Source organism: Neoarius graeffei, chromosome 15, assembly GCF_027579695.1.
Source record: "Neoarius graeffei isolate fNeoGra1 chromosome 15, fNeoGra1.pri, whole genome shotgun sequence".
NCBI classification, from domain to species: domain Eukaryota; kingdom Metazoa; phylum Chordata; class Actinopteri; order Siluriformes; family Ariidae; genus Neoarius; species Neoarius graeffei.
The window spans coordinates 21,668,176-21,682,049 of record NC_083583.1 but is presented as its reverse complement, the minus strand read 5'-3'; the positions used below and the strand labels follow the sequence as shown (position 1 = coordinate 21,682,049).

Here is a 13,874-nt window from a genome sequence, read left to right as displayed (position 1 = left end):
TCGCTCAGATCCATATACTTGCCCATTTTTCCTGCTTTAAACAGATCAACTTCTAATTTTTTGCTTGCTGCCTAATGTATCCCACCTCTTGACAAGTGCCGGTGTAATGAGATAATCAATGTTATTCACTTCACCTCTGAGTGGTGTATAATGCATAATTTTAGAATGTTTTACAATGTTAAAGAATTTTTGGCTATATTTTTTTTAAGCTCTTCTATGAGGCACTTCCAGATATAACATTTAACAGTTATTCCATGAAATCGAGTCGTACATGAGCTGATAGCTGATGAGGCGCATTGCGCTGAATTGGTTATAAGCCATGTATGACGAGATTGAGTGGAATAACTGTTTGTTTTATTATAACCACATTCACTGGATTTTGAGAAACGGAGCATTTTTATTGTTTGCAAATTCGATAAATAAAAACTTTATGCCAAACGTCTGACAAAATTTTTGCTTAGAAGGTATACAAACTGGGGGCGGCACGGTGGTGTAGTGGTTAGCGCTGTCACCTCACAGCAAGAAGGTCCAGGTTTGAGCTCCGTGGCCGGCGAGGGCCTTTCTGTGCGGAGTTTACATGTTCTCCCCGTGTCCGCGTGGGTTTCCTCCGGGTGCTCCGGTTTCCCCCACAGTCCAAAGACATGCAGGTTAGGTTAACTGGTGACTCTAAATTGACCGTAGATGTGAGTGTGAATGGTTGTCTGTGTCTGTGTGTTAGCCCTGTGATGACCTGGCGACTTGTCCAGGGTGTACCCCGCCTTTCGCCCGTAGTCAGCTGGGATAGGCTCCAGCTTGCCTGCGACCCTGTAGAACAGGATAAAGCGGCTAGAGATAATGAGATGAGATTTTTTTGGGGTTTTGTTTTCGAGTAGAGGTTTTATTTCGTCCTCAGTTGGTTTGTTTTTCTCTACTCACGGTATGTGAGCTGATTGGCTACTCTACTACTAGGCTATCAAAGCGCGCGATTGCTCATATCCAGTGAATGTGGATAGAATAAGAAGGGAGGTGTTTTGTATTTTTGGGGGGGTTTGTTTTTGAGTAAAGGTTTTATTTCATCCTCCGTTGGTTTAGCAACACGCTCTACCATTTTCTTCTTCTTTAGTTTTTTTTTTTGGGGGCGGTTGGCAAGCCAACTTAAAGGTGCATTACTGCCACCGACTGGGCTGGAGTGTGGAACAGGAGATATTGGGAGGAACTATATTCTTTTAGCTATTTCTGTTTCTTTTAAATACTACTTGATAAAGTGATACATCAGACTTGATGCGCTCTGCCATTTTGTTTTTCTCTACTCACGGTATATGAGCTGATAGCCTAGAAGTAGAGTAGCCGATCAGAACGCATGATTGCTCATATCCAGTGAATGTGGATAGAATAATTAAATAATATTGGCTGGCTTTTTTCCATGGTGTATCACATGTATTCCATTCAGCTAGCATGATATTGAACGAGTCAAAGATGAGTTCAGTATCATGCTAGCTGAATGGAATGTACAGTGCCTTGCAAAAGTATTCATCCCCCTTTAGTGGTTGTCCTGTTTTGTTGCATTACAAGCTGGAATTAAAATGGATTTTTTGGGGGTTAGCACCATTTGATTTACACAACATGCCTACCACTTTAAAGGTGCACATTTTTTTTTTAATCGTGACACAAACAGTAATTAAGATGAAAAAACAGAAATCTGGAGTGTGCATAGGTATTCATCCCCCAAAAGTCAATACTTTTATAGAGCCACCTTTTGCTACAATTGCAGCTGCAAGTCTTTTGGGGGTATGTCTCTATTAGCTTAGCACATCTAGCCACTGGGATTTTTGCCCCATTCCTCAAGGCAAAACTGTTCCAACTCCTTCAAGTTAGATGGGTTGTGTTGGTGTACAGCAGGGGTCTTCAATCCTATCCGCAAAGGGCCGGTGTAGCTGCAGGCTTTCATTACAGCCAAATTGGAGGCTCACTTGATTGTTGACTGGAGATGAGGGTGAAATGATTAAACAAGTGAAATCAGGTGTAGCTCCTGCTTGGTTGGAATGAAAGCCTGCAGCCACACTGGCCCTTTGTGGATAGGATTGAAGACCCCTGGTGTACAGCAATCTTCAAGTTATGCCACAGATTCTCAGTTGGTTTAAGGTCTGGGCTTTGATTAGGCCATTCCAAGAGATTTAAATGTGTCCCTTTAAACCACTCCAGTGTAGCTTTAGCAATATGTTTAGGGTCATTGTCCTGCTAGACCATGAACCTTCGTCCCAGTCTCAAACCTCTGGCTGACTCAAACAGGTTTTCCTCCAGAATTGCCCTGTATTTAGTGCCATCCACCTTTCCTTTAGTCCTGACCAGCTTTCCTGTACCTGCAGATGAAAAACATCCCCACGACATGATGCTGCCACCACCATGCTTCATTGTAGGAATGGTGTTCTCAGGGTGTTGAGTTTGCAGCAAATGTGGCATTTCCCATGATGGCCAAAAAGTTAAATTTTTGTCTCATTTGACCAGAGAATCATCTTCCATGTGTTTGGGGAGTCTGCCACATGCTGTTGAGCAAACTCCAAACGTGATTCTATTTATTTATTTATTTATTTATTTATTTTTAAGCAATGACACTTTTTTTTTTTCCTGGCAACTCTTCCATAAAGCCCCGCTCTGTGGAGTGTATGGCTTAAAGTGGTCCTATGGACAGGTACTCCCATCTTTGCAGCTCCTTCAGTGTTATCTTTGGTGTCTTTTGGCCCTTTTCCACTACCCTTTTTCAGCTCACTTCAGCTCGCTTCAGCTCACTTCAGCCCGACACGGCTCGCGTTTCGACTACCAAAAACCAGCACGACTCAGCTCGTTTCAGCCCTGCTTAGCCCCTAAAACTCGCACCGTTTTGGAGTGGGGCTGAAGCGAGCCAAGCCGTGCCGAGTGAGGTTGGGGGCGTGAGCAGACACTCCCCTGTGCACTGATTGGTGAGGAGGCGTGTCCTCACATGCCCACACACGCCCCGCGAGCGCGCTGGGATCTGTAAACACCGTAAACCCGGAAGAAGAAGAATTACGAATTACGAGAATTTCTGAAGCCTTATGCGCCTCGCCTCATCTATACGCTCTTGCCAGTATCTGTCCGCGTTGTCGGTGACAACAAGCCACAGCACCAAGACCAGCAACACTAACGACACCATGTCCTCCATGTTTATTGTTTACTATTCGGGTCGTGAGACTACCGCTTAAAAGCTCACTGAATCAGTGACATACAGAGCATCGTGGACGAGTTCGCGGAGCGCAAGGCTCGTCGTATGCCCTTCAAATAATGCGCGCAGTAGGCTATTGATGTTTTATTATGAGCCATGTACAGTATGTCGCCTAATGTTTTTTTGTTTCTGAGTTACATGTTCGTTTGAAGGACTTAATGTACTAAATAACATAGTTGCACCCCGTAGTGTTGAAATTGGTAAACACAGTGCATTCAGTGAGGTTTGCACCGCCCTCCTTTTATTTCTGACTCTTCCTGTCACCGTTGCAACCTCTGAGCGCTCATTCGTATGCCCTTCAAATAATGTGCGCAGTATAGGCTATTGATGTTTTATTATGAGCCATGTACAGTATCCTAATGTTTTTTGTTTCTGAGTTACATGTTCGTTTGAAGGACTTGATGTACTAAATAACATAGTTGCACCCGGTAGTGTTGAAATTGGTAAACACCGCAGTTGCGGACATTTTGTAGCCTAAAATGATGTTATGATAAGCTTTAATAAAGGGCCCGGTCATTTGCCCCGCCCCTGGCCCGGCTCTGACTTGTTCCGCCACTGTCACTGATGTCACTGTTTGCGCTGCTTAACGACATCACGTGACGTCCACCCACTTTCGCTAACTCCACCCAATGTGTCCACCCACTTCCAGCCAGCACGGTTCAGCGCGGTTGTAGTCGAAATGCAACTCCAACAGCCCCGCTCAGCTCGACTCAGCTCGACTCAGCACGGCACGGCTCAGCCGCGTTGGTAGTGGAAAAGCGGCATTTGTTGCATCTCTGATTAATGCCCTCCTTGCCCGGTCTGTGAGCTTTGGTGGATGGCCATCTCTTGTCAGGTTTGGTGATATCAGGGTCCTTCCAGAGCAGGTTGATTTATACAGACATCATGTAACAGATCATGTGACACTTTGATTGCTCTTAAGAAAGAAAAAGAAAGAAAGCACAACTTTATTCATCACACACTTGTGAAATTCCTCTCTGCATTTAACCCATCTGAAGCAGTGAACACACATGTGAACAATGAGCACACACACATACCCAGAGCAGTGGGCAGCCATGCTAACAGCGCCCGGGGAGCAGTTGGGAGTTAGGTGCCTCGCTCAAGGGCACCTCAGCCCAAGGCCGCCCCCTGTTAACCTAACCGCATGTCTTTGAACTGTGGGGGAAACCAGAGCACCCGGAAGAAACCCACGCAGACAATATGCAAACTCCACACAGAAAGGCCGGCTGCCGGGCTCGAACCCAGAACCTTCTTGCTGTGAGGTGACCGTGCTAACCACTACACCACTGTGCCGCCCAACTGATTGTGACTTATGAAGTGAATTGGTTGGACCAGCTCTTATTTAGGGGTTTCATACGAAAGGGGGTGAATACCTATGCACACTCCAGATTTCTGTTTTTTCATCTTAATTATTGTTTGTGTCACAATAAAACAACAATGTGCACCTTTAAAGTGGTAGGCATGTTGTGTAAATCAAATGGTGCTAACCCTCCAAAAATCCATTTTAATTCCAGCTTGTAATGCAACAAAACAGGACAAACACCAAGGGGGATGAATACTTTTGCAAGGCACTGTATCTGATATACCACAAAAAAATTATTATTATTATTATACATACACATTCAATGGAACAATTATAGATTTTACAAGAAGTTAAGAACTTGGCAATATTGAATGCTGATTCTGATCGAATGTAATTCAATGTTCTGTCAATCCAATGTACATGTACAAAGTCAAAGTTCTTACAGTAAAAATGGTACAAGTCCAAAAAGCCTGAACAACAACCCAACTTACTGTATGTACAAGCTATATCCAGGTTGACAGTTCAAGTTCAAAGTTACTTTTGGTTAATTGTTACATTGCAGTTGTTCAAAACAAAAGGGCTTTGCTGAGTGAAGTCCTCCTGTAAAAGTCTCCATCACTTTTCCTCACCTCCAAGTAGAACTTTGACAATGTTTCCGCTATTGCTCTCTTTTCCAGTTTTTTGATGTCCGTTGGTATGTTTTTCTCTTGTAAACATGCATGAGGAATATCCAGTCAAGTTTTGGCAGCCTTTTGGGTGTTCAGCACGTCTTTCTCGTTCAGAATTCTCTCTAAATCTTCCGCTTTTAATGAAGCAAACCTTGCAGCTATGTTTGTGTACAGATTGTTAGTCACTCGCTAGCGCGGAAGTTTTATGTCTCTGTGTCTCTCTTCCAGTTTTTCAATGTTCATTGGTCTGTTTTTCTCTTGTAAGTATGCATGAAGAACATATAATGAAGTTTTGGTAGCCTTTCAGGTGTTTAGCGCGTCTTTTTAGTTTCAGTTTACTTATTTAGTGCTTAAACCTAGCACTGGATCTTCTCTCTTTCCTGGCCGACAAAGAAATGATTGTGCGTATGCGCAGCATAAAAGTTTTATCACTGGCTCTTCGCATCAGCTCCGATGTGTGACGTTGTGTTGTCTTGACAACGTGCAATATTATAACAATATTACATGCTCATTCTCCATGGGGGAGAGTGGCGTAATACATGTAGGATAAGCGATATGATGACAATATTGCATGCCATCAATAAACTTACTCGAAGGGAATAGAATACATGTTTTTTTTATTCCATGGAAAAAGTGGCCTGTATGTATAATAACCTTTATTCCCCTTACTATCTTCTGTTGGAATGGCAAACCTCTAACTTCATCTTGTTTGACTGCAACAATATGTAGCAATACAGTTGTATAAAAAGCCTTAAAAACGCAGTCTGAAATGTTGAAAGAGCTTTTTGTAAAAGTTGAATTAAATCCCTACAAGGAGGTATGAGCTACATCTGTGTTTCTCTTATTCAAGGACGCTCACGTTGTCTTCCGTTTCTCCTTCAATGTGCTCTGTAGGCCGTGTCCTTGGACCATTAATTACATGCTTTAATTTATGCATCTAACAGGCCTTTAATGAACTTGGGCTGCTTTTGTAATGGATTCTGGCATCTCTTTCTCTCTGGGTGTGTCAGGTCAGAGAGGAGAAACCCAGCCCCCCAGCCTTGTTGTGGGAATTGACACAGAAAATGAGAGGATTATTTTGTTTAATTGATGAGCATCTGAGCTTAAGTGCTGATCCCTCAGTGCCCTGTTGCTCATGTCTTTAGTGGAGTGTCTGTTAATGCCACCTGTGTTCCCCATTAATATTTTTGCCCAAGTTACTGTCCTTCATTTACCCCATTTCATCTCGGTCCATTCCCCAATTTTTTTCTCATCTGTACTTTTTTGGTCCTTCCTCCTCTCTTCATCCATTATCTCTCATAGCCTCGTTTAGCCTTTGTCCATCCATTTCATCCATTTTTTTTTTCTCTCTCTCTCCCTCATTTTCAGTCTCTGGCGATGAAGTACCAGTTTCTCCGGAGCGTGTCCTTCCCATGTCCCAGCTCAGGATCACGTCTGGAGGACATGACAACCTCCTGTCTCTCCTCCTCCCCTGTTTCTGTGGGGCTGGGCTCTTCTTCCCATCCACATGAACTCATGCTGTCTGAACTGAGTGCTTTGTCAGATTCATTGCACATTTCACAGGTGCCTTCCACTGCATTGTCAGTAATGTAAAAACTGATTCACAGAAAGGATAATGCTAGTAATACTGATGTGGATTAATCCTAGTAGTGTTTGCTGGGTTACATTCCTTTGATTTTCCTCCTTTTCTTTCCTCCTAATGGTTTGTGTTTTGTGCCTGTGCTCTTTTAGTCCCGTCTCCCTCGGTGTTATCGCCCCCTGGTGGCAGCAGCTGTGAAAGGCTACCTGACCCGCAGGCTTCTTCGAACAGAGAAAGTAGCTCAGCTTATCAGAACCATTAAGGTGACAAATATGTGCCTTATTATATCCTCTTTTAAAATATTTCTTCTTTAGATCATTAATTCATTGTAACGTATACGGTACTGTGCAAAAGTCTTAGGCACATCAAGGAAAATAAATGCTGTAGACCAAAAATGGCTTAAAAATAATGAAATGTTTCAACATAAAAAAACAAACAAACCTATAAACAGCAGCAAGTCATAATAAATGAAACAAAGTCAATATTTGGTATGAGACGATCTTTTGCTTTAAAAAAAATGGTAGTCTGAGGTACAATGAGTGCAGTTTTATAAGGAAATGAGCTGTAGGTTTTACTGAGCATCTTCCAGAACCAGCCACAGTTCTTCTGGACACTTTGTCACACTCACTTCTTAATTTTGCACCAAAACCCAGTAGCCTTCATTATGTTTTCATTTTGAATCTGAAAAAGTGGTCTCTTCTGTAATGTGCTGCTCAGATATAAACGTTTCTTTTTCTGTAACATTTTAATTCTGTGCTGGACAAAGAACATTTGGATCTCTAAAATGATTTTGTCCGGACTCGATAACGTAGAAGTCCTAAAATAGAAATCTAGAACAAAGTTTGTATGAAAAAAAAAATAAGGTGCCTAAGGGTGTTTTCACACTTGGTCCCTTTCAGCCATCTATCCGAACTCAGATCGATGACTCAGCATTTTTTGCACATATTGTGAACACTCCAACCGTACCCAGACCCCTTTAAAGCGAACCGAACTGAGACCACGTCAGGAGGTGGTCTCAGTACGGTTCGCTAAAAATCAACGGTACGGTTCGCCTAATCTGCGCATTGTGAACAAAAAGCGCACCGGGTTCACTTCGCCTTTTTCACTGTAGTTTAACCTTCGTTTGCTGTAGTTGATCACGTGACTGTAGCAGGGAAACTCAACTTCCTTTTGGAACTTACCACAGCCGCTGGAATAAATTTATTTTCCTTAATCCGCACTATTTTGATCAAAGAATACAGCAGGGCAAGCATGGCAGCAGACATTTTGATTCAAGAGAAAATTACCCAGAATTCCGTGCACTGGGGGTCTGAGGGCTCTAGAGGACCTGGTGTGAACAGAAAAGAGGACTGAGGCCCCATCAAAGCTTAACTGGACCAGAAAGAGACCCAGTCCTCTTTGTAATAAATTCACAGTGTGAACACAAAAAGAACTGAGTTCTTTTTCTGTTGGTCCACTTTTTGGTCCACTTAAAGAGGACTGAGTCTGGTTCCTTTAAAGGGTACCAGATGTGAAAACACCCCAAGACTTTTTTGCACAGTACTGTGTATTTTTTTTCCAACAATGATTTTGAAGAACTTCCAACGCTTGTCTGAATCTTACTGTAATAAGTCATGCAAATGCCAGCGAGATTAGGCTTTGAAACCAGCACCAGTGGCATCTTGTTAGTGGACATGAACTAAAAATAGTGTCACAGATATAACATAGTACTGGGCCCATATTCGTCAAGCCCCTCAGAATTACATAAGAACTGTACTAAAGTGTTCTTATGACTGAAATTAATCAGAGTTCAGTACTTGCATCAGCATGCATTGTCCAGTCATTTAGAACTTACTTTCAGCATTTTTACAAGAGTATCATGCAGTGCTTGTGCTGATGTTCTCCAGTTCCCTCTGCTTATGGAGTATATCTATAGATATTTTATGTTATTACATTTAATTGATTTTTTGTGTTAATTATAAGCATAATAATTATTGTCTCATGAAAGTGTTTACAGGAGAAATTGCATGTGATGAAGTAGAAATAAAATATTACAATTCTAACATTTAAATAAGAAAAGTAAAAGGTACCTGACCCCTGTGTGTGTGAGAGAGAGAGTGTGAAAGTGAGAAATTTGTCCTATTACACTTATTGTTAAAATCTTGAGTTGCATACACTCATCACTGAACGGTATCTCTCTAAGTCTTTTTTTTTTTTTTTGGTAATCCTTACAAAACAGGACACTCAGCTGTTCCTTCAGGGCATTCAGCCTCCCACACCAGGCAGAGAGTATGGCAGCAAACAAGACCGAGTCCTACAAGAGAGAGTCACACTACAGGTAATCACACTCACTCACAAGCAGCAAAGGTTTTCTTCAGTCTGAATGAATTCTTTAGATGCATCTTAAAAGGTTCTGACTGCAAAGTTGAATTCTGGCCAAAATGTTCTCTTTCTATTGCTGTTGGAGTTTTGAGATGTTTTACATTTGATTGGAGTTGAAATTGAGGAGTTGCGCTGCTGCACATGCCGTGCATCCTGTGTGTGAACGTTTTGCTGCGATAAAATGCGTCCCGCATTTTATGATTCCGGACATTGCCGAAGCAGCAATATCACATGACCACTGTGGGGCGTTTGACCTACTTTTAACCAGGGCTTTGAACCAGAATTTTTTTCCTATTGGTTCGTTCCGAACAGAAACGGAATTTTAACGTTTCCGGTTTTGGGTTCCACCATTAAATAGACGTTCCCGAACCGGTTAGAACAAAAAAATTTCGTTCCCGGAACGGTTAATTACGTTCCCTGTCAGCTGTTTAACAAATGGCTATAAAATTATGTCTCTGTCTCTTCCAGCTTAAGCCAAATGTAGGCTAATTCTATTACAACCTTCATTAAATAAGACAAGAAATAATTCAAAACAATTATTATTATTTCAAATGTTGGCGATTTGGATTCTCAGTATGTCTTCCCATCTACAGAAAAAGTGCCAAAAATGAAAGATAATTCGTTTAGTGTGTTACCAAAGGCTAGTCAGGCCCTATAGAGGGCTACCGCATGACGTCACCCGCGCCGCGAGATTTTGTTAGGCGCCATATTGGAAGACCAAGTACACATCTATGCAAGTACATACATACATAAAACAAACTACACCTGAAATGTAGCCAGGGCCGGTTCTGCCCTAATCTGGACCCGGGTGCAACATCGCACAACCCCCCCCCCCCCCCCCCCCCCCCCCCCCCCCCAAAAAAAAACACCAGTCTAAATCAGGACAACCATCACATAACTATAAACATTTTATATCAGCTATTTTAACTAAATGGGCTATAATAAATCAGCCTGCAGGCAGCCACGGCGGGCTGCCTCAGAAAAGTAACCATTTGTCCTACCTTAAAACTCGTTTTGCATTTTCTGCCTCCTTTTTTGTATTTTCGACCCTCTGTTTATTTTCTTTCCTTTTCTGAAAACCCGATTTGTGTCCAGACATTTTGTTCTGCTACCAACGAACTAACTCGTCAGGTCTCGTCTCTCGAGCCCGCGATGATTCCCGTGGGAAGGGCAACAATTGATACATTTTTACAAACAGCCAGTAGGGAGGTTGCAACGTTCAGGCTCTTCTTTGCTCAGACACTCAGTAATGCACTTACTCATTTATTATCACGTGGAGACATGATAGTAGTCCACCTTCCCGCTCTCTCCATTCAGTCAGCGAACGTCACACAGGAAGTGAACCCCAGCGGGTCATAGAAACTTGCGCAGGAGAAGAATGACTATTTGTAGGCTACAGAAACTTTGAGGAACGAAATAAAAAACGGTATTAACCGGTTACCATAATTTTTAATAAGCGTTTCTGTTCCGGAACATAAAAAATAATAAAGTTTCTGGTTTCGTTTCTGTTCCATGTGAAATAGAAAAAGTTCCCGGTTTTCGTTTTCGTTCCTTGAACCGGTTCAAAGCCCTGCTTTTAACCAAAACTAGTCAGTGTGGGCAAACATGGCAGACTCTGCTCTCCTGTGAGCTAAAAGCCAGCAGAAAAGGAAAATATGAAAGCGAATCAGTCAGAAAGCATGCCGGAAAAGTGATGGAAACCAGAAAGTTATCTGCAAGAATTTTCACGAAGAGTCAGCTCAATCTCTGTTATCGGCTGAAGGATGAAACGGGTGCAAAATCTGAAGAATTTGCAGTGCTCGTCTTGGATTGGTGAGTCTGAGTATGGAGTTATACACCTAATGTTTTGATCTTACAGAGAAAGAAACGATAACACAAAGTCAGTGACAGAGAAAAGATATATATTTGTCTTTTGTTTCACGGATCTATTCGTGAAATGTCAACCAGAAATTACATCCCTGCGACTCAAAACTCTCCGAGGTCGATGCAGTCTCACGACGTTTTCTGTGCATCGCCATCTTGGTGTGACGCAGTTCCATAGTTATGCTAATTAGCTAAAGCTCCTCGTGTTTGACCGTTTCCGTAGGGCCATACTGCTTACCTGAAGAGGGAGGAAATTCGGTCCCAAAACAGAGGAAAGCAACCCTCAGCATATCAAAATGATCACATCTCATCCACATATTGTTCTTGCGAGACAGAGGAAAATGCTATGCACAATAAAAAAAATTTCACATGACTTTACCGTCCGTACCTTTAACTGTTTTAAAAATATCGATTTGTGTATACATTTACATGTATTCTAAACCAAACGTATGTAGAGTTGTGGTCAGATGTTTGCATACACATCCATGAATGTCATCATAGACATGAATGTCATGGCAATATTGGGCTTTCAATTATTTATTTGAACTGTTCTTTTTCATGAATTTAGTGCGCAAGTTTTAATTTATTTTGGGTTTTCTGAAATCAACACCTGGTCAAAATTATACATGCAGGTTCAAAAATATACATACACCCACTTAGATGATTAATTCAGTGGTGTTGAAAGTTCCAAAATGTCTTTTAACTTGCCAAGGCATTTTAACTTCCTGCTCGTGATCATTACTGACGATAGCTGGTAGCCAAAAAAGCCTTGTATAGTTTAAAAAAAAAAAAAAGCGCTTTGTTTGACTGCACTCATTGGATTGACCAACACATTGGGAAAGTCCAAGGAGTTCATTGCAGATCTGAGAAAGGATTATAGATTTACACAACCCAGGAATGTCCCTTGGAGCCATTTCTAAACGATTACAGATTCCAAGATCAATTCAGACAATTGTATGTAAATTGTGTTATTGGGAGGTGTAAACCACTTGCTGAAAGAAGATCCAGTCACAGTCACCCTCAGCTGAGAGGAAATTGGTTCGGATGGTCAAGAACAACCCAGGAACCATTGAGGGCACAGGCTTACCATGAACTGCTAGAACACCGTCTACTGTCAAGTGAGTTTTCATACAAGCTGGATTTTGCAGCTGACCACATTGACAACGAAAAAGTCTTCTGGAGGAAAGTCTTATGGCGGAATTTTTAGCCTTTATTCATCACATGTACATTAGAGCACAGCGAAATTCATCCTCTGCATTTAACCCATCTGAAGCAGTGAAAACGCACATACCCAGAGGTGCATTGCAGCACCTGAGGAGCAGTTGAGGGTGAGGGGGAAAGTGCTGTTCATTCACGACCCCCCCCCCCCCCCCCACACACACACACACACCTTTTCCTGCTGGTCCAGGGAATCGAACCGGCAGCCTTTTGGTCCCAAAGTTGCTTCTCTAATGCCCCTTTTCCACCAAAGCAGTTCCAGGGCTGGTTCGGGGCCAGTGCTTAGTTTGGAACCGGGTTTTCTGTTTCCACTGACAAAGAACTGGCTCTGGGGCCAGAAAAACCGGTTCCAGGCTAGCACCAACTCTCTGCTGGGCCAGAGGAAAGAACCGCTTACGTCAGCGGGGGGGCGGAGTTGTTAACAACAATAACAAGACCACGAAAGATCGCCATTTTTAAGTGACGAGAAGCAGCAGCTGTACAAACACGAAGTCATCCATTATTATTGTTGTTGTTGCTGCTGCTGCTTCTGTGTTGTTTTTGCTTCGATATTCGCGCCAAGGTTTATGCAAACGTAGTGATGTAACTGACGTATACAGCGACGTAACTGACGTATACAGCGACGTAATGACGTGTCTCCGCTTAGCACCGCGAGCTATGGAAAAGCAAACTGGTTCTCAGCTGGCTCGCAAGTTGAATGAGGGCCCCGAACCAGCCCTGGAACTGATTTGGTGGAAAAGGGGTATAACGTTTAGGCCATGGCTTTCCCCACTGATAATTCCTGGGTTCCCCATTGTACCTTTTTGGTCATAATGGCCAGAGATACAGAAGAACACTAACAGCTGTTAAGGAAGGTGGTGATAACGTCATGCTCTGGAGCTATTTTACTGCCAGTGGAACTTGTACATTGCTCAAAGTGCATGGAATAATGATCATCATCAGAATTCTTCAGCATAACCTCAGACTATTAGCTAGATGGTTGAAACTTGGACACAACTGAGTGTTCTAACAAGACAGTGACCCCAAACACACATCAAAGGTGGTTGTGGACTGGATAAAGCATGCTAACATTTAAGCTTAAAACAAGTCCTGACCTCAACCCTATCAAAATGTAGATAGTGCTAAAAGTCAGGTTCGTGCCAGGAAACGCTCATATTTAATTGAACTCTGCCAATTCTGCCAAGATCAAATATCCAACTAGAATTTTGCCAGAAGCTTGGTAATAGCTACTAAAAGCATCTGGTCAAGGTGAAACTTGCTAAGGGACATTTTAACCAAATATTAGGTGTGCTGTATGTATATTTTTCTGAACCTGCGCTGGTTTCAGAAACCCCAAAATGAATTGAAACTTGTGCACCAAAGTCTTGGTCGTGCCCCCCCATTATGTATGTTGTATGGTCATTCTGCCACAGAGTAAAAAAAAAAAATTTAATTAAAAGTCCAATATTGCCATTACATTTCATATCTATGATGACATTCATGTCTGTGTTTGAAACTTCTGACTGCAACTATACATATGAAAAGCAACACTTGGTATTACCAAAATAACAGTAAGCTTGTCTGTGGTTATGTCTCATCAAAATGCATTCTGCCGGTCCTTATTGACCAAATTGCAAGAAAAAGATTTTGTTTCTTGCAATGTTATGTCAAAAGTGTCCATGGCAT

The 13,874-nt window shown here is 42.2% G+C and overlaps 1 protein-coding gene across 2 annotated transcripts in view; it reads left to right on the top strand.

Annotated features, from left to right (window-relative positions):
* si:ch73-100l22.3 (centriolar coiled-coil protein of 110 kDa) overlaps positions 1-13,874 on the top strand; it is a 40,335-nt gene that overhangs the window by 18,699 nt on the left and 7,762 nt on the right. For both annotated transcript variants that reach the window (XM_060941001.1, XM_060941002.1), the window contains exons 6-8: positions 6,557-6,751; positions 6,920-7,030; positions 8,986-9,084. In XM_060941001.1, coding sequence (XP_060796984.1) covers positions 6,557-6,751; positions 6,920-7,030; positions 8,986-9,084 — 405 coding nt within the window. The remainder of the gene's footprint in view (positions 1-6,556; positions 6,752-6,919; positions 7,031-8,985; positions 9,085-13,874) is intronic.